Source organism: Sardina pilchardus, chromosome 9 (assembly GCF_963854185.1).
Source record: "Sardina pilchardus chromosome 9, fSarPil1.1, whole genome shotgun sequence".
Taxonomy (NCBI): Eukaryota; Metazoa; Chordata; class Actinopteri; order Clupeiformes; family Clupeidae; genus Sardina; species Sardina pilchardus.
In genome coordinates this window covers 6892238-6916527 of record NC_085002.1, presented here as the reverse complement: position 1 = coordinate 6916527, position 24290 = coordinate 6892238, and the positions used below count along the sequence as shown (strand labels likewise).

The window sequence follows — 24290 nt, the reverse complement described above, 5'->3', positions numbered from 1 at the left end:
TGTCATATGAACAATAGTTATCATTATGTCTGTGTTTCCATTTAAAACAGTTATAACTTCAAGTGCTCACGATATGGACAGATCTGGGATTTCGAAGAATGCGTCTCGAAGTACTGTTACATGAAAACCTGTTGGAACTCGACTTGACCTGAATTTTTTTTTTTAAAAGCCGCCGTTATATAAGAAAGGAGCTGAACTGTTTATTTAAAAGTCTTTTTGACAATGTCAACATGCTTTTTGTTTTGTATTGTATAATTTTGCAGAAAAAAGTGTGGTCTGAGAAACAGAGCAGACATGCATGCACCTCTTACCTTGATCGTCATGTTTTTGTTGTTACTCAAGATCAATGTGCAGGTGTGCCCTCCGCCCCCTTCTCATTTTCCTTCTCAAAAGACAACTTTCAAACACATCACAAATCATTCTTAACTGATAACCTTTTTTGATTTTTGTTTAAAAGTATACAATTGTGTGAGTATACCATAAACGATGTTGCTCATATACTTTCCCATTATTCTCTCCAAAAATTGTGCCTGCGGGAAACTGGCCCTTGTGTCTCCTTTACACAAAGGAGGTGTAAGATGCAATCATTTAAAATCATTAGTTAATATCTGTTTTGAAGAAACACTGTGTTGCCCATTTAGTGGATCTGATTAGTGAATCTTTTGAATCTCTTGCAAAGATTAGTAGGTCTTTTCTAAAACAAGAAAACCTGTCCATGATGTGTGTAAAATTATCTCACTTAAGAGGGAAAGCATTGAGCGGGTCAGTCATTATAAATATCTGGGCATCTGACTATCTTTTTAAACACATGTGGTGGAACTATAGCTAAGAAGGTGAAAGTGAAGTTAGGTGCGTTAGACAGAATTAGGTCATGTCTCTCCAGAATAGACTGCTAATAGTCTAATCAACACTATCAGTCTTAGAATATGGTGATTAGATGTTGTATGCTTCCACCTCTACAATGAAACCTCTTGATGCAGTATATCACAGTCGCATATGTTTTATTGCCGGTGATGGTTTTAGAACTCATCATTGCACAATTTACCAGAGCGTGTGTTGGTCTTCTAGATAGGAGGGATAGATGTTGCCTTCTCTTTATAAGGTATTAGCAGGGAGACCTTACCTTATCTCCCTGTTGAAATTCAGTGTCACAATACCAGTCTCGTCTCCCATGAAACCCCACTTGTGAGATCTGACTTAAGGAAATCTGCTGATAGCTTTTTTGCACCTGAATGGAACAGACTACAAGAAAGTCTGAAACTAAGCCTATTTGTAGTTGATATTTCAAGTGTTTTAATTATGGCTACGGTACAATGCTCCCGTTTTTAACTAACTTGCATTTGTCTGTTTATGTCTTTATTTTTCTTCTGTTCTTACATTTTTTTAATTGTAGGCTATACTTCTTGGATTCAATTTTGTATTTTGACATCTGGGTTTTGCGGTAAAAGAGCTGTTTGGGCTCAGTCAAATTTCCCTGAATAAACATAATATTGTTATTATTACTATTATTATTATTATTATCATCATTGGTTTACATGATTTAAGAACTATTTGTCTCAGAGGATTTAGTGTGTAGTCCAGTATGTTCGGTTCATGTTCTCACCATTACAAGGGTGTTCCATAAGGATCTATCACAAGGACTGACCGACTGACTGACTGACTTATTTTCATTTTTATTTTTATGAGATAACTATAAATTTAACAAACTTTTTTTTTGTGAAGTGACCTTGGATGTCATGAAAGGTGCTTTAAATAAAATGTATTATTATTATTATTATTAGTAGTAGTAGTAGTAGTAGTAGTAGTAGTAGTAGTAGTAGTAGTAGTAGTAGTAGTAGTAGTAGTAGTAGTATATCCACTTGCTTCCAACATTGACGAAGTCTCTGGAGAGTCTCTTGCTGGATGAGAAACCTTATCACCATATAGCTGACATTGTAAACAGACTCCAATAAAAATGGTTTCTTCTACAGAAACAACACCAGCTTGTCAAGTTGTTGTTATAAAGTTACCAACTTATATTTCAAGTGACCTATTGATTAAAATGCTGGTCCTTGTCAGACGAGATGAAATGGCATATCATGCTTGAAGTTCCTCATATTCATTTGGGGCTGATTGCCCATACTTTCTGAATAATCCTCAATACACTATAAAACATTATTTATATTGTTTATATTCTTTTAGTTTGATCTAACGATTCTCAGCATCATCACAAATGAGGGCTGCCCTCAATGAATTTCTGAGAATTAATTGTGTGATATGTATGTTCAAAACATTCAAAGCATCATCATAATCCTTTTTCACAAGGAAGTGAATAAAATAATAGGGAAGAAGAAGAAGAAGAAGAAGAAGAAGAAGAAGAAGAAGAAGAAGAAGAAGAAGAAGAAGAAGAAGAAGAAGAAGAAGAAGAAGAAGAAGAAGAAGAAGAAGAAGAAGAAGAAGAAGAAGAAGAAGAAGAAGAAGAAGAAGAAGAAGACGATAGAATAATAACACCATGATGTCATGTTAGAGAAACATGGTGCAAAATAAAAAATAATTTATTTTTATAAAACTGCAGACCAGGTATACTACGAAATGAGTGGTTGAGCCCAGCGCCATATGAGAGCTCTGATTGAGCCTATCCAGAGATGCATTCAAATTCAGCAAGTTGAGGCAAAGGTTTGTGCCAATTGCCATGATGCAAGAAAAGTCTGTCTGTCAGTTTGTCCAATTTTAACACAGCAGTATGCAGTCCTGCAGAAAATAAGGAATGAAAAGAGTTTTATTTAATCATTCAAATATTCACTTATGAACTTTAACATTTACAGATTAAAACCGTGTACATAGCCTACATATTTGATCAAAAAAACATTCTGTTTAGATATTTTCAAATATTTATAGTCTCTGTCAGGAATCTGCTACTTTCCATCAATTTTTTTATTTTCTTTTTTATTATTATTTTTAGCATTATGTCATTCTTAGAAAAACAACTACATGTGACCATCACAGAGGTTTTCCATACATTCTTCCATTTAAGCCAATGAGAACCTAGTAGTTAGTAAATCCCCCATCCTTGATTCTTGATTACCTCAGCCTTGCCTTGCCTGCACGTGTTTATGTATGTGGGCATATGTGCATTGGGCCGTGTGTGTGTGTGTGTGTGTGTGTGTGTGTGTGTGTGTGTGTGTGTGTGTGTGTGTGTGTGTGTGTGTGTGTGTGTGTGTGTGTGTGTGTGTGTGTGTGTGTGTGTGTGTGTGTGTGTGTGTGTGTGTGTGTGTGTGTGTGTGTGTGTGTGTGTGTGTGTGTGTGTGTGTAAATATGCGTGTGTAAATCTGCTGCTGAATGCTGCACATTCACACCGCAAGTATTTTGATTCAACATGAACACACCGGTAGAGAGGGAGCAATGCATACTTTAGATTGCCATGTTCTATCTTATCCAGGGGTGTAAACAAACAACCAACCATTTTATTTTAAGTATAAATGTTAAAAGACTGAAAACATTAATGACATATACCGATGTATTGCGATATGGGTTATAGACCCAGAGAATAATGACGATATCCATCATACGTGAAAGTGCAAAACCAAACAGCAAACTGAAGGAGAATCACCTTGGGTCCTCCTGGAGATACACATCTGTGAAAATCCTGTATCACTGATTATCTTAGGGAGCCTAGCAGCTTTACATGGACATGGTACAAATGATAGCTTAAGGAAAGAATTTGAAATGGTCACCTTTTGCAAACATTTTTTGTCAGTCTCCTCACATCAATTGCACATAGGCCTACTTGTGTACTTTTCCAAGGCGTTTAAGTGATAACAGCAATGAGAATAGCTGTGGTGCCTTTGATTTCTTCTATTACTTTAGCCAATCGGGGAACAAAAAGTGTGTTGCCATTGATTTATAATGTTTTCTATAGCATGATTGCGTAAAAGAACTGTGTTCCCCTTTGTGTCTTGTTGTGTCAACGTGCATGCTTACTCTCCAGATCGTTTGCCCATCTGCAATAGACTGTTTAGATTTACATTTGTTTTTAACAAACTGTGTTTATGCAGCTGTGTCACCAGTGTGGTGGTTTGTGATAGTGTCATTGCAGATGACAGATGAGTGAAACACTGCTAATCAAAACACAATCCCCATCCTTCTATCAAAAGGGCATTTGTATTATCAACCACACTCCAGACTCATGTGTTTGTTTCATAGTGTGTGCACACCCACACAAACTTGTTATGTTAATTACATGCCATACTGATCGAGTGAAAGAGCCATTACATAATTAATGCATGGTTAATGTTTGTTTGTTTCCTCTGTCAACTCCACTCTCTTCTCTTGGGAATCAGTAGCCTATTTGGTTTGAGTGAAGGTTGAATTCCACAAGCAACATCAATGACAAAAGCTTAAAATAAAGTAGAATACAGCATCTGGTAATGTAAACATTGGTTCACTAGGCATATCTGACCATCCTTACATCTGATTATATGGCTTCAAAAGAAAACCAGTTGGACTGTTCTTTTGAGAGGCGATTTCAAGTGTGGCTCTTGCGTGCCAAAAACAGTTAGTCTCATTCAGAACAGAATCCAAAACATGCAGATATATGGGCTGAATTAAATGCACCAATATGGCTGATGATTATGTAAAATAAATGTCAAGAAACGTGACCTAAAAATCTGAGAGAATGAATGTATACACTTTATGTTCAGATTAATTCATTATTTCACATAAAATATTACATATCTGTCCCAACAACGTTGGGTAGCCTATAGTCTGAATGACCCATTTGTACATTTTAAACAAACAATGACAAGGTTCAAGTAATCAACTGATTAAATGCTAAATATATCTGGTTCTGATATTTTGTAATGCATAGTTTTTTAAATGTCAGGAGTGTCCTATTCAGTAAGCTAACTAAGATGATGTTCAATGAAATGTTGATGCTGAATTTAATATTTTTTGTTTTACATTTATTTGTTGGGCTATTATGCACACTATTACGCATTTTTCATAATTTCTAAATATTCTAAAGTTTAAGTGCAGGCGCGCAGAGGTAGGCTAGCCTAAATACGCATGCAGGACAATAATTTATTCTTTTGTTCTTCTCTGCTGCAGATGCAATATGGTGCTCTTTCCATCGATAGCCTACAAAACGCACTACGTCACGAAATGTTTACAGTTATAAAATACCTCGTCGCAAGTGTTGAACAAAATATAGGCTATCATCTTGTAGGTGTGCCATTGAAATTACGTGTTTTCAATCGCTAATGAGTAGTAGGCCTACTCACACCCTTTTAACAATATGTCACAGGACAATATTGTTTCTTTGCCGCAAAATAGTTGTTACAAATGTATTTCCTGAGACTTGTCTACACTACCTGCGACTGTAGGCTAAGCTTACACTGGAATGTGTTCAGGATGGAGCGAGTAGAAAAGAATGCCTCTGCTACTCCCACTTCCACACGATCCAATCCGAGACCGCGACGGTTTTAAGGCGCCCGAAAACCGTGGGAGGAAAACAAAGCCAAATATATCGAAAATGTAATTATTTCAAGTCTTCAGTGCGCTATATTTGCATTCTGAGCATAACGTACATTCGTTTGGTCGATTAGTTAACCGTTTTCCGGCATCGGATTCCGTTTTGAGAGGTTGTTTATCAGTAGTAGGGGGAACTTGAAACCGCTCTTGTCCCATTTCCTCGGTTGTTTTGCTTTTTTCGCCTGGATTCTCCATGTTGGAGCAATAGCGAGGTCTTTCACAGTGTCACTAGCAAGTGGAGCTACCGTTCAATTACTTTTTTTACATCCTGTTACATATATGTGGCGAAAAAGGTAGCCAGTATTAAGAAACAATAACAGCTAGCGAATACGTTTCGTCCGTTGCAACTTGGAGGAAGCGAACAAAAACAATTTGCTTTTTGGATTATAGCGAAAGAGAAGACCACAACGGCTTGCCCCAAGCGCGACAGCTAACAGCTAGCTAGCTGAATGTTGAAAGTGCCTGTGACTGGGGGGAACGGATTGGATTTAGAGGGGCTGCGCATTTGTTAGATGGAAAGTTCTATCATCACTCAAGTGCAAAAAGAAGATACTCAGCTACCGTCCAAGACAGGTGAGTTTCTACGCCAGTTGTGTTCGTTCGGATTACTTTCTCTGTTTAATCTTGTTTACCGAAGCCGATTCGGAGACGCGCAAGCTAAATGGCTAGCGAGCTAACTCGTACTAGTTCATTTACTCAACGTCAACCAAGGGTGGCTAAGTTATGTTGTTTTTGAAACCGTGGTTTATTCGTTATTTTTCTTAAATTATGGAAGTATTATGTAGTCACATTTACAGTTACCTATGAGGTAAAATACTTTTAGGTTTTACTCTCCATTTTTAAACTGAACATTCAAATAAAAGGGTTTTCAACAAAAGCATAGCTAGCGCGCGCAGAAACGAACATGTTGTTAACTCATAGCTAACGTTAGCATTCAGCTGTGATGGCTGGTTTGCTACGCATCTTTTTAGGCGGAATACTTACACTCGGTATTTGAAAATCAGACGAGTAGCCTAGGAGAAGCATTTGCTGTTGTAAAAACTGAAAATATCCATTTGGCACATTTGTTGATGTGTCTTGTCTTGGTTGAGTTCAGAGTTATTAACTTCGTTAATATGTAATGTTGTAAGGTTGTTGCACTGTGCAGTTAGGCTATTCAGTTCCTATTCTATTCAGACTGTTAAGTTTCATTGGAATATGATTAAATAGTCTTTTGCAACAACATATTTAGATCATTCTATATAGTCACAGGTGCCTGCATACTTTTATTGAACATGCTATATTGAAAAACAAATGAAATATTTTTAAAGTTTATGTAGCCTAGATCATAATTGTTGCACATTATCATGTTATGTAGTAGGGCTTCGATAAACCGCATGGAGAGTGTACAAGTAGGGGTTGATGGGTTGGGTTCATAATATGGTGATAGCCAAGCCACCCTGATGTATCAGTAATAGTTTACAACCTCCCGTACAGAATTTCAGCTATTTCTGTTCTGGTGTTGGACAGGTGCTGCCGGTCAATGGTTGGTGTATCGTTTGGGTGATAATGTTAGGTGTTTGGTATGGCTAAACAAGAAGTCAACAGTCAACATATAAGAAAGCATCTGTTAATGATTGATTTAGTCATACTTGAAATCCATTGTATTTCACACCAAGCATCAAGCTGAATACCAGGTGGACCTGCTGCAGTTTTAAAACTACATTTTAAGAGTCTTGTTCCATGGTACTGTGACAGGCACTGTTATTTTTTTTTATTGTTTAATTGATTGCCTCCCCATTATTTGTCTTTTGCAGCTTTGTTATTCGTTTTGAAGTAGTGGTGTTTGCTTTTAAGAAAGTTATATATCAGAAGTCAGAAGTGTGTCTGCAGAAAGGCACAACAAGCTAGCAATTCTCTAATGTGGAGGTGTGTTTTTTTCCAACACTCTCCTTGCAGTCACACTTTTTTGCATTCACAGCTGTCTCGGATGATGGACCTATGATGTATCATTAGAACTTGAGGCCATTGCCTCCCCTCCTACTATGGAAATGTTGCAACGCTGTGATAAGTGCGTTGACGGTTCCTGTATGATCATGAAACAGTCTTTTGGTTGAACCCTCTGAGCAGGCATAGAGTATTTTTTTAGGCTAGGGCTAATTTTGCCTCTCTTTAGCTCTTTCATGTGTAGGATCACTGGACCCAAGACTGCATGTAGTTCTTTCCATTATGGGCACTGTGTTTAAAACAATCTGCTCTTGGCTCTTCTTGGCTGTTAAAAGCTTAACATAAAGCACACACAGTCAGCTATGAAGTAAATGCTGTGAGAGTCCGTAAGTTGAATGTTGTTTTTCAGAGGGGCGTGTTCCTGAGACTCCTGTGACTTGCTGAGCTCTACATAGCAAGGCATTCTGCACATTCTCGCCCTGTGCCCTGTGCACTCAGTAATAGCAAAGAGCAGATGAAGGCAGTGAAATAGACTTTGCTTGCCTGAGCTTGATTAGTGAGCCACTTGCATTAAGCTACATTTGATTAGATTGGTACACATTGTGATTAGATTAGCACACCCTACCTGAGTAGCCCTGTAAGTCAAGAAGTGTATCATTTGGGACATTTCAGATCTAAAGAATAGCGTATAGCACAGGCGTTACATATGTTTGCCGGTAGTAGGCTATCTGTGGTGATCACAGAAGCAGCTGACTGACTGTCATCATCCTGTTTTGACTGGAGACATACAGTTCTCTCCCTCATAATAACATTAGTCAGCGCTACTGTGCGCCTGTGAAGCTGAAACAGAAAAAAAAAACACCTCCACCGACCCTGGCAGCTGTGGTAGAGAGACTGGCCGGACTCTGCCTGTGAGTCTTTCAGGGCGTTGCTGAATTAGCCGGAAAGGAAACAAACATAGCATGACATAACAGTGCCTTTGATGTTGACTAGTGAGCATCTAATCAGACATCCAGAGTGTTTGTTTGATGAGAAAAAACACGCCTCTCTGGAGGGCTGCTGTACCGAGCGGTGTTGTTTGCCGGACACATTTGATTGTAGTAATTTTATAGATGTCGTCAGTGTGCTCAAGCAGAACCATGTCATTTAGACGCTTCTGCACCTGCTTTGAACACGTATAGTGTTCTTCTTCTGATCCTATTCCAGATATGTGGTGTCACATTTTTCAGTCTTCCATAGCCACGATGTTTATCTGATGATAAACTGCTGCTGTTTTTTTTCTTCTCTCTTATCTTCTATGGGGATTGAAGTTTTTTTCCCTTTCTCACCATGCAGAAACATGCTAGAAAACGTTTGAATGATTTTATGAGGAAGGTTGCCATGCGTGTCCTTTATTTGTAACAACAACAATTGGCTTGTTTATGTGTACACGTGATGAATGCATAAGCAGGCATGCATGTCCTCTTAAAGAGAATAAGAAAACATAAACATTTATTATAGCCTTATAAAAGGCAATGTCTTAAGAGTTTGCACAATTCCTGTTTCAGATTTGTTGAAATAGAACATGGAAACAAAGATTAGTTTTGCCGTATGTGGGTCTGCAAACCACTGCAGTCCTGAAAGAATCTGGGACCCTCTCATAGAACAAGTGTCTTCAAGCACTTTCAAGCCAATCATTTTGTTCAACTGAAAGTGTGCATAAATGGACTTTCCCAGTTATCCACAGAACATTTGTAGACAGGCCTACAAACAAGCCTATGCAGTATATTATTGTCTTAAAGGTTATGATGTATTTGCATGACATCCTTCCAGCATGTCATGTAACTCTGTAAGTATCTGCCTGATCAGGTTCTGAGTGTTTTCATGGAGCACTGTAGCAACGCAAACACAGGTTCTCATGCTGGGAGGGGCTTAAAGATGAAGTCTGCATTTCTGGCAAGAGGTTGTTGATATTCGAGCTCTACAGCCAATGAAATTACACCGCTCCCTTTCTAGCTTTTGAAGCTATGTGTTGATGGGCTGGAATTGTTTATCGCACTAAGTGTATTGGATTAGTATCATGGTTCTCATTTTTTAACTGCTTTAAGTGGCTAAAAATTGGCATCATCATTTGGCCTTTCCAGGTGTCATTGAGGACGTGTCTCCTTTCACTCTTGATGAAAATGAAATAGATCAACTTCCCATGCCTCCTTTATGAGGTCACCACCAGCTGCTGGTGCCGATTGGTCAGTCAGTGGTAGTGTGGAGGGTGTGACCGACGCCTGCTAAAAGGCTCCAGCCGGAGTGTGATGAGAAAGTGTAAATGACCTGTGGTTGGCTTTCAAACACCTTTGCTGTGTTCACATTCACACCTTCGCACTTCACGCTGAGGTGGTTTTAATTACCACATCACTTAGGAGAAATAATGGTGTCATCAAATAGTGTGAATCCTTAACAGAAGGTTGAGGTAGAAGGGTTGTGTTTGGGTGGACATTTGGCATACACTAGGCAGAATGGTTTGTTGTGTGTGTGTGTATTTGTGCATTTAATAAACCCTTACTGAAATGTAAATGAAATGAGCACATTCCAATCTCTAAGCACGTTAAATGATCAGTGCTCTACCGAAACATGCTCTGCGGTTACTATTCCACTTTCTCCCTGGACTCAACCCCTGTTGAGCTTTAGTATAGTGATTGTCGTAAGTCGCTTTGGCTAAAAAGCGTCAGCCAAATGTAATGTAATGTAAGTGTAATGCATTTGTAGTATACAGCTACATCTTTTTCCATAAGCTTTTATTAAGTACCGGTAGGCTTATTTGTTTCTTGCCAGAATTGAACAATGACTTTATCTTTTCAATTTCAGACAGAAGTAAGTAGTTGTTTCTTTTGTTTTTCACTGGCTCCAAAGCTCAAAGTAGAGACCCTCCTCTAGTGTAGATGTGACGGAAAAGACGGTGAGGGAGGGGGGGGACAGTAACCGCACCCACGCGCCTGCAGCAGCGCGGGAATATGCAGTCGCTTTGCCCTCGTCTGAAATGTGCCGTTCACATTGGTAGAAGAGAGTTCCCCACCTCTGAAATGTGCCGTTCACATTGGTAGAAGAGAGTTCTCCTCGTCTGAAATGTGCCCGTTCACATTGGTAGAAGAGAGTTCCCCACGTCTGAAATGTGCCGTTCACATTGGTAGAAGAGAGTTCCCCACGTTTGAAATGTGCCCGTTCACATTGGTAGAAGAGAGTTCCCCACGTCTGAAATGTGCCGTTCACATTGGTAGAAGAGAGTTCCCCACGTCTGAAATGTGCCCGTTCACATTGGTAGAAGAGAGTTCCCCACGTCTGAAATGTGCCGTTCACATTGGTAGAAGACAGTTTTCGTCTGAAATGTGCCCGTTCACATTGGTGGAAGAGAGGTCCCTGGTCTCCTCTCCCTGCTTTGGTCCTGTTCCCTTGTTGTGTGTCTTCTGATTGAAATCACATCTTTGGACCACTGGGATTTTGACCATCCAGTTTAGCCCATAATCTTTTAATCTCATTGCACAGTGGCAATTAATCTGAATGTATGAGAGAGATTTAGTGATCCAGACTCCCGTCGAGCTCCTTTCTCCTCCCTCCTTCTCAATGGGAGTCAGCGTTTGTAAACATTAAATAAGCGCAGGCCCACATTGGTATGTTTGGGGTTATCAGATGCAGATGTTCAGTCTTAGAGGAGGTACCCACACATATCTTTCAACTGCTTATTATGCATGTATGAAAAAAAAGGGTATGTTACTTTGTTTGTGCAGTCAGTGTCACTTACTGTGGAGTCGAAAAAGGAGTGGAAGGCTTATCTGAAGGCAGTAGTGGTTTCATATCAGGGCGCTAAGCTAGAAGACCATCTGCTCATCCCTTTTTTCCCCTCTTCATGTTTTCATATTACAGGTGCTGAAGTAACCCTTTTCCTATGTGAAATGGGAGATTGTGTTTGGTCTGTGAATCATTGAATGCCTAGACTTATAGCTCTTTCTCTTTCCTTTGTTTTGACATCCAAGGCCCAGAGCTAGGGCTGCATTGTTTTTCTGTGCTGATATTTAATTAACTAGTCTGTTGGTTTATTTACTGTCCGTGTGGGTGTCCGTCTGGCAGCAGAATTATGTTGTCTGTTCAAATCTGTCCTCTCACATGTATTATTAAATGTTAATCTCACAAAAAATATAGTAGACTTGGCTTTGCAGTGTTGTGTCAGTGCTTTTAAAAAAATGAATGCAATTTATTAAATAAATGTTATTAGATTGTTATCAGACACATCCTCCAAAACTCCTTGAGACTTTTAGAGGCAAAATGTTTCTGTGGGAAAAAATGAAATAAAGAAACTCAGTGGGCAAGATTTCCTAACTCATAGATGAAAAGAGGAACTGAGAAACAAAACCTGCTGTAGTCTCATTGCCAGGCTTCAATCCTCCCAACAAGAAAATGACAAACAAACAAACACGAAGGCTCAGGCTCTTTGTCGCTTATCGTGCGGTTGTTATTCGTAACATTTTAAAATGTCACAACTATGCCCCATCTAGTAAGCTACTTGAGCGTGTGTGTTCCATAACTATGTCATTTGATTGAGTGGTGACTCCGCCTCCTCCACAGCAAATAGGAGTATAAACTCAAAGGCCAAACACAAGGGCAGAATCAGGCATTTGCACACAGTTTTACTTGTCATTTTATCTTAAAAGAATTCAAATTCATGTAGCAAATTCATGTGTTTTTTCATGTAAATTCATGTGCTTTTTTTCATGGGGGAAAACCCACCTATTAAGGCCTTTTCTGTGAAAAAGCTGTCTTCACTCTGAGTTTCCATTTCAGGTTGTGTCGTTATTTTCTTGGGTGTCATTTTATAAACCTGTGATCAAATGTCACCCGTTCTCTCAGACATGTCAGCTTCTCGGTGCTGTAGGTAGGCTAGGCTTTTTCAGTATTTCAATCAGCGGCAAAAAAAAAAAAAAGCCGGAAGAGAGATGTGCTTTGAGAAGCCACTCTGCAGATTCCCTTTAAAACCACTCGATCCCTAGAATAGCACGGCTATCTGTTTGACAGGGAAGACCGACGGGCACGTACCGAAATAGATCCTGTGGACGTGTCTCCATTTCCCCCTTTACTCTCATGTTGTTGGCCTGTGATGGTAAATGAAGACACAGGGGGAGGCTGCAGAAGCCTGATGAATTCCTCCCATGCTGACGGCAATGGCGGGGAGTGGCGCTTCGCTGAAGTCACATTTTAATCTATAGAGCTGGCTGCAGTAACATCAACATGCTGGGTTTTGTTTTGCTCTTTCCATTTGCATGTTTTAGCGTTCTGCCAGCAGCAAGCGCCTTCATATTTCCTTTAGCAAGCCTTGAGGAAATCATGACTAGGTGGAATGCTCGTAACGCCCAGTTTGGTTGATTAAGTGGGAGCCTGGGTGAAAGGAGCTTGTAGCAGTTTTCATCTTTTAAGTGGTGACCCATTTATGTTTCCAATGAAACAATCTTGTGTGTGTTGGATCTGTGAGGGACGGCACTGGAAGTAGCGGTCGGCTGACTAGTGTCTATCCTGTGCGAGCCCCGTCTGTATGAATAGGAAATGAGGGCATATGCAATCACAGTCCGTAGAATTACATGTGTTTGCGTGGGTCAGTAGAACCACTTGCATTCGCAAGTTTAAACTGCAAGGTTGTGTGATGGTCTTTTGTCAGATGTCTGTGTTAGAAGTCTGTTAGGTGTGGTTCTAAAGTTGTGAGTGTGTGTGTGTGTGCCTGTGTACCTGATTGTTCTTTATGTGTTCTTGACTCTGCAGGCCAGGTGAGCAAATCTTCCCCCAAGAAGCCTCGGAGCCGGAATATCTTCAAAGCGCTCTTCTGTTGCCTCCGAGCACAGGATGTCCCCCAGTCTCCTCCCCCTTCCCAGGATACTTTGCTGCCTCCTGAGGACAATGGGACGATCGCCAAGGTAACACCCCAGCACCTCTCCATTTTCCCAATCAGTGTCGCCTCATATGGGCTGTATGGGCCAGATTTTTCTAGATGTCAATAACCTAGAACATGTTTCTCAAAATTATAACGCACCATTGGAACGCTCACTGGTGTCTAGAAGTTCTCTGATGTTTTAATAGTGTTCTCCTTCAGCATGGCAGAACTTAGGAAGTGCAGTGAAATTCATCTTCCTAGCCTTTGTTTTGGCTGTATCTCCATTTGGAACCCAGAACACTTTCAAGTGTTCTCTCCCTCACTCCACGGTGCTGGTGCAGTCGATGCCAGACAGCACTCACACTCGCGCTGCAGCCAAAAGCACCGACCACGCAGACGGCTTCTCACCACACCTGCTAATGAGCGCTGTGCAGACAGGCGCGGGTGCCTTTTTGGGTTAGTAGGCCTATGAGCAGTCTGCCCTGGAGCCAGATCACTGTCCTTATTAATTGGACGAGCTATCCAGCCTGGACTCCCCACTGTTCGTTTGTGTACAATCACCGGGCACCGAAGAATGCACAACAGGACAAGCTTATGAAACATTCACAACACTGTGCTTTTACACTGAGAGCAGGCTGTGGGTGTGCTGCCATATCTGATTTGACATTAATAATTGAAATATATTATTATAACGCTGGAGTAGCAATAACTTGGAAGTATTAAAATAAATAATGCTGTCAGATGTCACCTGATTGCAAAGCAAATCTGAGGTACTATTTTTGAAACATCAAAGTTTTTTTTGTTTTGTTTTTATTTTTTCTGCTCTTTTTCCCCCCAAAGTTTTCAGATGGGTTGTGGTAAGACATGATCTGTAGGGATTCAGAGTAGCTCAGTAGTTGTAACTGTTGTTTGTGAGTAGAGACCTAGCTAGACTCCACTCCTTGTAGGACATTGTGTAATACACCTCCTTAGAGATTATTTAGAAACTATTCTTATTACATGGGCTTTTTACTTATGGTGTTATGTAAGAGATGTGGGGGAAAAAAATTGAACTCAAGTTGGAGAGTTCAAAGTCTTGTGGCTCTTTGCTTTCTGCACCCTGAGTCCTATAAGGGGACCCAAGGGAATTGCTTAGTGGTAGCGTCCCTTCAATCAAAAACATATTTCCATGAATTTGCATCGGCTGTGTTGTGCTTGGTATGTGCCAGCTGGAGGGAGTTTCTGAGATGTACTTTCAGTATGACTTCAGATCGCTCTCATCTGTCACTACTTTAGTGTTAGTGCATCCTGTAGGGTAGAGGTGTGTATGGGTGTGTTCATTGGATTGTACATGACTTCGGTCTTCATGGAGCGCTGTATAAGCCTCTGTGTGAAACGTTGGACCGTTGGACCATCTGTAACGTGTGTGTGTGTGTGGCTTAGGACTCTGTTTTGGGGTGGGTGTCTACACCAGATTGGGGATATGGGCGGGAGAAATGTCATTAACTGTCTTTTCGTCTTTTTGTTTAGTATGATCTGCTCCAAACTCTTCGCTACCAGTATCACCAAGTACGTAAAGGCCCAGATCACTGACTCTAAACATGTATGAACTTCTGCCAGGCTCCGAGTGGATGAGATCTAGGCTAGCTAATGCCTTGTTCTTTTTTATTTTCTGTTAACACTAAAAAACCCTTATAGCTAATAGCTTCTTGATTTTTTATTTAAGTATGCATGCCCTATTCTACTCAACGTGTTACTTTAGAATTTATTTTCTTCACATACTCTTGACTAGAATGTGCCTTGACCACAACTCTCAAATGCCTCCTCTTTTATTTATGATCTGTTAAGTTGTTTATGTTTATTTGGAATTCAGCCTCTGGCATGCCAGTTCTGTATCAAACTGTGTAGCTATTTCATGGCTGCATTCGACATGAAGTGATCCTGAGGACACATTTAACAAGCTCTAATTCAGGTCTAGTGAGCCAGTAGATTTCCCTAGTCCGATTGATGGAACCCAGACATGTGCCGAAGGGGACCTGACATCTTATGTCTGGGGCCCTGAAAGCCGCCAACAGCACCTCCTGCTGGCATCGTTGGAACATTATATATATATATATATTTTTAGTGTCTTGGTCCCTTTCGGGTTTCCCGCGAAACGTGAATGTGACATAATGAGTTGTAAATTTAGATATATTGTATAAGGATGACTATTTTTTTGGTAGAGGATGAATTAACACACCTTGGATTAACACACCTTGATAACAATTTTAAAAAAAAACGAGACGGTCTGAATTTATGGAATATTAATGTACCAAACCTTCAGTCTCTCCTTTACAGATCCTACCTTACTTCTCTATTTCTTCCATCCCTACAAACTATTTGGACCCCATAGAGTGACATCATTTTAATGTTAGTGTAGTAGACCTTTTAGAAAGAAGTGCTGTATGTGAGAAAAACAGTTCTAGATTAGTGTAGTCCAGTTTGGTGAGTGGTGTGAAAGTTGGGATGCAGGAAACTTACTGTCATATTTCTGTGACCCCCTACCCCCACCCATCATCCCCGGCCTTGCCCCCTCCCCCACCCCCGCCACCTTGCTATTTCCCCCCTGCTCCACCTCCTTGCCACCCCTCCCCCCTCCCCCCTCCCCCCTTCCACAGATCCCAGGGACCAGCTTGCTACCCGAGGTGACCCCTCAGGACCAAGGCAAGATCTGCGTGGTCATCGACCTGGACGAGACTTTGGTGCACAGCTCCTTCAAGGTGAGTGAGTGCGGGGCAAGGAGCTGAAGGGCATGGTGGCACCATACTGAAGGCACAGGGTAATCAGAGGTGGTACTTAGTGGAAGGCCAGCGTGTGTGTTTCAGCTCCTGATGCAGATATTTGGGGAGGAGTCCAGCGTCAGGCTGATAAACAATATATAATCAATTGGTCAGACACCAGTGGTCGTCACTGTAACAGCTATTTAAATCTCAAAAATTCAACTCTGGTGAGAGTGGACAGAGGGTAAAATGTGACCAGGTTTGTAGTATGAGCACAGGAGGCGTGCTGCAATAAAACGGTAATCTATATAATCTCTGTCTGGCCCAATAAATGGTATCAGAAATTAGACCTAGGACAAGCAACTAGGGCTGAATGGAGGGCCGCAGATCCAGATCCCTCTGGCTCTTGTGCAGTGATTCACTTCTCACACCCCTTGCTAAAAGCTCATTTATCATGGAATTTATCAGACATCAGCCCAACCTTTGGAGAAATACCAGGAGTTAGTTTGTGAGTGAGTTTGGCCACGGCCACCCTTCTGTAGTCTGATGGCTTATCTAAAGTAGCTGATGGTGATCTAAGTGAGTGTCGTTACCTGTCCGTTAAGTAAAATGGATAATGGCTGAATGTCTCCCTCAGGGCAGCTGTTACACCTTTTAAAATCTGGATTTCTACAGCAGTTTGATAAGAATCATAAACTCCGGTCTGTGGTATGCTAAACCGTCTGTTGGGCCGAGAGGGGCATGCCTGCATGACCTAACATCAGGGATGCAGTTTGGATTTAAGATCCATAGAGGAAAGGGTACCACCTGTAAAACTGATAATGCAGTTGCAGAAGTGTTTTTGTGAGATGTTAAACAGTAATTTGATAACATGGTACAAGCTGCAACCAGAAAAGGGGCCATGGAGTAAAGACAAACTTGCAGTTCTAAAGCGACATGGTCTATATAGAACACCCAGCGAGATTGCGTTGGCTCCCACTTGACAGAACAAGGCAGCTCTTTGTACTACAGAAGTGGAACGCGTCCGTGTAGCTTTAACCTTATCTATCCCATCTGCTGCTTGAGTGACGATGCTGGGAGCCGTCGTTCTTATCGGTAGCTGTATCTGTGCCTGTCGTCTGACCGCATTCCTGCAGGGGCATTTTTCTCATTGCAAAGCAAACAAGGCCTGTATCTGTACCCGCCTACTAGCTGCCCCTCTCTCTCTCTGTGGTAAATCCAGGTGGTTTGCAACTAGTAGCCGCCCTACAGCTTATGCGCCTGAAGGTTTTATGGTGCTTTTCCTGTCTCACTCAGGCACAAGTGGTGGGCTTGTACATTCCGAACGATGTGGGCTGGGTGGGTCCTGACCTGTGCATGTTTTACCTGTCCTGACATACCTGAGTGTGTAGATATGCTCCTGTGAGGGCGAAGCAGCGTGTGGACCCGGGAGCCGGTGCTCTGCTGTGATTGGCTCTATTTATCTCAGATACTGCCGGGTGTGGTGCCCTCTCTGGCTGTTGCCGGCCTGGGAGACTGTTGATCGTAAACGAACCAATGTGCAGATCAATGAAACGCCACAACCAGCATGTACTGCCAATGCTCCTTTTAAATGACTTTAAGTGCTGCACACCTCTCCAAGTTGTTATTGGCATTTTGTTGTACACCTAAATGAACTTATTTTCTATCATAAAAGAAAGAATATAATTGTCCTTATACCTTTTTACAAACTCTATTTTTCTTTCTCTCTCCAGCCAATCAGTAATGCTGATTTCATCGTACCTGTGGAGATTGAGGGGACGACACACCAGGTGAGGCTGGTAGTATTGAAGCACTGTTCATCTCACTGAACACGTATCTTTAAAAGACAAGATGGTCGCCATACGCCCTCTGCTGGACAGTTGTAGTACTGCAATCTCTGGAGAGGAAGTCGGCATGAGGCAATGAGCGCTTATGTAACCACTGTAGTGCAGATGAAGTGTGTTAGTTTTGATCCTTTTTGCATTTGTGAATTTTGTTAACAATATGGACCTGTAAAGAACAGTGCTACAGAATGGTCCTTTTGCCATTATTGTGGTGGTTATGAGTATGTAATTGCACTGATGTGTACTGTAGAGTTGACTGAGGTAAAACTCTTCCATCTCTGTGGAATCCAGTAAAGCACATTGACTCTTCACACTGGGTTCTTCGGTGTTCTCGGCCACCACTCCTCGTGCTTTCTCTCGCTCTCTCCCTCATCTCTTGGCCTTGGCCTGGTTCAAGTAATCCAGGATAGGCTGTTTTCCACCAGTGCGGCCTATTCTCGATTACTTGTTTCAGGAGGAGGTTGCTTGCACAGCCGCTTGCGACAGATGACGACACCTGGATTCCCAGAACTGGTTTGCGAGGAATGTTTATTAGAGGAACATCACGAGTGCACGAGAACAAACTGTGGGTCGGCTCATGGTCCGTGTTTTAGTGGCGGCGAAGGTGTTTCATCAGATTGGGGTTTTGAAATCTTCTTGACAGTGTTGCGCCTTGTTTTGTCACTTCTGTTTTTTCCTTATCTGATTTTAGTGTATTTTTAGTAGTTTTTGATCTGTCAGAAGTGTAAGAAGTCTCCTAGAGTGTTGAAATGCACAGTTTGACCAATGGTTGACATTTTGAGCTTGTTTATCTCTGATGCTAATGTACCTAACCTTGTGTTTCAGGTCTATGTTCTGAAGAGACCCCATGTAGATGAGTTTCTGCAGAGAATGGGGGAAATGTTTGAGTGTGTCCTTTTCACTGCCAGTCTAGCCAAGGTACAGTGGTGTGGTGTTTGGTCAGTCTTGAGGATGAAATGCTTTGCTGTTGTCAGAACAGAATGTAGCTACCCACAAAGTGATATTTCTAAAATGTCATTGAGTCTGCTAGGAATCATTAGCCTGGCTAACGCTATTTGAGGCGTGGTTACCCAGAGACGATTATTGGATGCTACATATGTCTTATCAAAAGTGTCTGTATGTAGCTCGTAGCCAGATGACATATGTAGAACGTACATATGGAATCCAGGTTGCCTAGCAGTGTGGATGAAATCACGCACAAGGCAGCATGGATATACCCAGGCAAAGGAATCATACTTCTGCTTGTATAACTTTTATCTAACTCTAGCACAGCCACTGTTGTTGTCACTGCATTTCAAAACAAATGCATCATTTCAACATCACACATACGTAGGCACTCCTGCTGGTCTCTGACTTATGGGCCCTTAAGAATAGAACCCCCTGTGGTAATGGAAGAACAGGAGATGGCATTGCAGTACAAAAATGTAGCTTCATTTATTACATTTTGAAAATCACTACATAGATATATAGCTAAATAAGCTAATCAAAAATGCATACACAACATGATAAAAAGTAAACCCACCCTCAACAGAAAGGATAGGGGGTGCAACTGAGTACAAAGTCCTGTAAGTAGGTGATCAGTCTTTCAACAGTTCTGGAAAACAAGGAAGCATTCAGCAAGTGTAAAGGGGAGATCTGTACAGCAAAGAGCGTTATTTTGCAATCGACAGAAAAAGAAAACAAGAAAAGAATATGATTTAATCTGAGATTTTGTTTTTGAACATTCAGTTTGTGTGAAATCTAGACTTCTATACTTAGCTCTCTCTCCCTCTCTCTCTCTCTCTCTGTGCCTGCTCCAGTATGCAGATCCAGTAACTGATCTGCTGGACCAGTGTGGGGTCTTCCGGGCCCGTCTCTTCCGGGAGTCCTGCGTCTTCCACCAGGGCTGTTATGTTAAGGACCTGAGCCGCCTGGGCCGGGAGCTCAACCAGATCCTCATCCTGGACAACTCCCCCGCCTCTTACATCTTCCACCCCGAGAATGCTGTGAGTTCACACACCGCACAGGGCCATCACTGGGCTGCTGCTCTGTGTCACTGAGCAGTTGTTACTGTTAGAGAGTGTCGTTCAAGAGACTGTTCAGGTGTTACGTTCAGTTGGTAACATATTCTCTGCTCTGCTGTGTGTGTGTGTGTATTTGTGTGTGTATTTGACAAGGTGCCTGTGGTGTCCTGGTTTGACGACCTAGAGGACACAGAACTGCTGAACCTGCTGCCCGTGTTTGAGGAGCTGAGTGAAGCGGACGACGTCTACGCCAAACTAAAGCAGCTGCGTGAACCCTGATCAAACACTCGCACCTGTGCACCCGACCCTTCTGAATGATGCCTGCCCGCACACTCCTGCGCCCCACACACACACACACACACACACATATACACACACATATAGGTTTACACACACACACACACACACACACACACACACAGAAAGCGTGTTTGCGTAGAGGCAACACTATGGAGACACAAAGCCAAACACAGACACATCAGTATATGCACATACACTGAGGGCACATGTAGCGCACACACACACACACACACACACACACACACACAGAAAATCTCCTCTCTCCCCCAAAGACTGCCCATGCTGAGCCTGGTGCTTTCAGTTCCAGAAACGGTAACAATCGGACAGGTTGTCACTAATAAAGAGCACTGCAGCCCCTCCCCCACACAAACAAACACACACACACACACACACTTCCACACACATTTTAAATACATAAACACACACTTCTACTTGGAGGAAGCAACCCCTCCTTCCCTTTCCCCACTCCTCCAAATGAACCTTAAATTCATATAGCACTAATCCACGACACCACGACACTTCTTTCCCCTGAACGTGACTGGTGACTCTCTTACTGTATGAACGTTACCCATGCCAAATCTCTCCCACAGACCCTTCACTCCGCAACTGTCCAATAGGAACGCACAGTCTCTAATAACCCATTAACCCTCACCGATGTATGCCAACTGGCACGCAGCAACATTGTTTAAAGACTTCCTGTTAGAAAAGCAAAATACTGCTCTAGTTTTCCCTTGGGAAATCTATCTTCAGGAAACGCCCTCAATGCTGAACCACGGGCGGCCCGTGACCCAAGCGACTTGACCGAGCACGACACTCAATGAGAAGACACAGTGACCTACGACCAGACCTTTATTCGGGAGCTTGGAGTCTCCATCATCGTGCCTTTTTTTTAGAGGAAAAAAAAAGCAAAGAGGACAAATTTTAAAGGAAAGGAAAAAAGCTTTGTTCCTAAAGAGATGGTTGTTCTTTTTCAATAGTTAGTTTTTTTTTCTATATACGTTTTCTAAATGTCTTTTGATGTTCTCTATGTTAAAAAAAAAATATAGGTATTTTTTGTATTTTTTTCTGATGTTGAGGAAGAACAGCCATACAATTGATAGCCTCTCTTCCTGGTTGTATCTGTCTAAAAAAAAAAAAGAAAAGAAAACCTCAGTGTTTTTTTGCCAGTGGTGACATCATCCTCAGCCAATAGGGACCATCGCAATCAGTTCCCTTTCCAAGACCACTCTCTCAGTGTGTTCTGGTAGTTTTATACCTTTCACTTTGCCTAGATATGCAAATCTACCTGTCACACCTTTTCAATTCAGTCTTTCTCAAGCATTTTTTGGCCTTTCTCCAATTCACCTATTTGTAGGCCTTAAATATTTTGAGACCCTACTGGGAATTAGACTTAAATTTGCCATCGACGCACTGCAACTACAGTATTCAAGTATGTATGTATGGCTGTTCTGAGCAATCTGATTTTATTTTAGGGTTGGGGGTGGATGGCTGTTAAAACTTAGTGCTATGCATATGGGTGTAATTCTACCACCCAAACCCCGCTAAACCAAACGTGGATCTTTATCACTACTTTATACCAAGTCAGCATTTAACTGTTAAGTATTGCTTATTTGAAAAAAAAAAGAAAAAAGCAACCTTGAAGAATAGGATAACAAATTGTAGTAGGGCAGGAAAATTCATTTGCGTAATAGCATATTAAAGCAAAGGACCTGTTCGTTTCTCCGTTTGGAGAAGGTGCCTGGTTGAAGTTGGTGGATGTGAGAACATCCGAGCTTGAAAGTATGTTCAGCCCAGGCAAGCCCCATCTGCTGCATTTCTCTTGTCATTGTTATGTTGTTCTTTCTTTTGCGTTCTTGTTTTTTTGTTTTATTTTGTTTGCCAAAAGCCTCAATATTGTTCTTAATGCCCAAATGAAGTGCCTTGACTGTGCACAATTGGACTCTTTCTCCACTCCTAAATCTTTTGTTTTCTTTTGTTTTACCATCAGAATTAGTGTGTATTTCTGTGGACTTGTACGCTGCATATTCAAGCAAATGAATCGCTCCATAAAATAATTCTTTCCAAAGTGATAAACCCATGGCTTTCTTTTCTCTTTTGTTTTGGTCTTGGATTGGATGTTGTTTCATTCATTATTTTATTATTCTTTCTTGCTTTCCCTCTTGCGTCTTCCTTTCTTTTCTGTTATTCTTTCTTTCTTGCTTTCCATTTCATTCTTCATCTTGCTTATGTGTATATTCCTGAGGATAAGATATCCACTTGCCTAATTCATGGGTCATTTAGATCCTTCATCTCTTTGTCCTTACGTGTATGCTGGAGCATCTTGAATTTATAAACTAAAGCTTTTGGAGATGCAAATCTGCCAAAGCCATTTTCCAGACTAATTTGTAGAGGCAACGAACACAGCACAAGGATTGAGTTTTGCCTTGATTTCATTAGCTTTGGAGCGAAGAGTGATCCGCCTCTTGATGATATGACTCCTGAATTACTAGCCACAGGCTCTGCATTCAACTTGGCCTTGAATACCAAATGAAACCCAAATGAGCCCACTGAGAGGACATCCACAAATTTAGACAGGTTTACTGTATGATCGACAATTCAGTAAGTCATGGTGAGGGGGTAGTAAGGAAAGTTGTTGTTAATGAATCTCCGTTTTAATGGAACAGGGTTAGGAATCTCTTGAGTAGGCTATTGTAGTGTTCTGACCATAACAATTGAGGGGAAGCAAAAAGGCGTTCACAATTATACCTTCTCATTTGTGTGGTGCTAGCACAACAGAACTTTTGGGGAAACCACCCAGATATGGAAATGATACAAGAAGCTGGTTTTTACTGTATGTGCAATTATGAAAAAAAAAAAACGAATGTCAGTTGGTGTGTCTGGTCTTTCAGGGCTGGTTGACATATACACACAGGTTTGTTTTCTTACATGTGTTCTTGTTGTGTTACATGTTATTATATGTTGGGAATCAAAAGAAAGCAGGGGTTGTCTGAGCTTTTAAACTGTCATAGATTCAACCACGTGTCTCTGACTCATTGGAGTCTGAGGGCATGTTTCCCTGTGACATTATTTCTTAAGTTCTGGTACTCCTTTGAGAATTTTACATGGGTTTTGGAAAATCACATCTGCACCTCAGTCATTTTCAGTAACCATCCCACCACTGCCATCAAGGGTGCTTTTTGTCACCAACTTTGACCTCCTCATGTGGTAGCATTAACTCGACACGTATAGCTAGAACAATCTCACGAATTCATGGGGCAGCTCAGCCTAAGCTGGTACTGCATTGTGTTGCATTGCATTTTGCAAACTGTAACCCGATATTAAGGACCAGTCACTAGTTAATTAACAGCAGATACTGATACAATGAGTTCTGAGGGCATTTATGCAGTTTTCTTCTGCCTGATGTTCAGACAGACTTGCTTTACTGATTAAATACCAGCAAGCTGGCCTTCACCTACCACGTAATGAGATGAGACCCCTGTGTCTCGGGTTCGGTTTCTGGCGACATCAGATTTTAAGTTTTTCTTGACGGTGTCAAGTGGACCAATAAAAAAGTGTCTCTAGAGGGATGTTGATGGGCATATTTTGTTTCTCGCAAGAGTGAGGTCTCCCGCGACCCCCTCCCCATGGTTTGTATTTGTAAACGTCCTGCAAATCCACTTCAGTGTTGAAGCGTGTGGACATGAGTGTTCATCTGATGAATGAAATCTAGGACCTACAGATGTTCTGTGCCTGGTCAGAGGAAGCCTTAGTTTGAAAAAAAAAATGACATTTGTTTTGAGTCTGTCAAGGTTTTTTTCTTTTTAAAAAAAAAAATTATATAATTATTTGATCAAGGTATGCACCATGAACAATAATGCCAATAATAGCTATGCAGAAGGAAAGAGTACATTACTTTACAAAAAGGAAAAGAAAATCATCTATTAATCTCTTCTCTTTTTTTGCAAATATACTATTTTTAAAAACTTGAAATAAGATGAGTACACAAGATTTCAACATATTTCATTTTTAATTTTTGTTTTCTGTTCTCTTTTTCATTTGTTCAACTAGAAACTCTGAAAATTGAAAATAAAAACATTGATTATGA

General features: G+C 41.2%; 1 protein-coding gene across 2 annotated transcripts; it reads left to right on the top strand.

Moving 5' to 3' along the window:
- The first annotated feature begins 5458 nt into the window (after positions 1-5458).
- On the top strand, positions 5459-24290 carry ctdsp2 (CTD (carboxy-terminal domain, RNA polymerase II, polypeptide A) small phosphatase 2). Of its 2 annotated transcripts, XM_062545471.1 has the most exons (8): positions 5459-6081; positions 13213-13364; positions 14831-14869; positions 15958-16059; positions 17793-17849; positions 18729-18821; positions 19703-19888; positions 20060-24290. In XM_062545471.1, the coding sequence occupies exons 1-8, from the start codon at positions 6021-6023 to the stop codon at positions 20183-20185; spliced, it is 816 nt and encodes a 271-aa protein (XP_062401455.1). In that variant the 5' UTR covers positions 5459-6020; the 3' UTR covers positions 20186-24290. The 2 variants fall into 2 exon arrangements, with proteins under 2 accessions (XP_062401455.1, XP_062401456.1); XM_062545472.1 differs by lacking the exon at positions 14831-14869 and having other exon boundaries at positions 5462-6081.

Coding starts and splice junctions, on each gene's coding strand:
- ctdsp2 (XM_062545471.1), top strand. CDS start 6,021: ATGGAAAGTTCTATCATCACTCAAGTGCAAAAAGAAGATACTCAGCTA. Junction 6,082..13,212: donor TCAGCTACCGTCCAAGACAG/GTGAGTTTCTAC, acceptor TTGACTCTGCAG/GCCAGGTGAGCAAATCTTCC. Junction 13,365..14,830: donor ACAATGGGACGATCGCCAAG/GTAACACCCCAG, acceptor CTTTTTGTTTAG/TATGATCTGCTCCAAACTCT.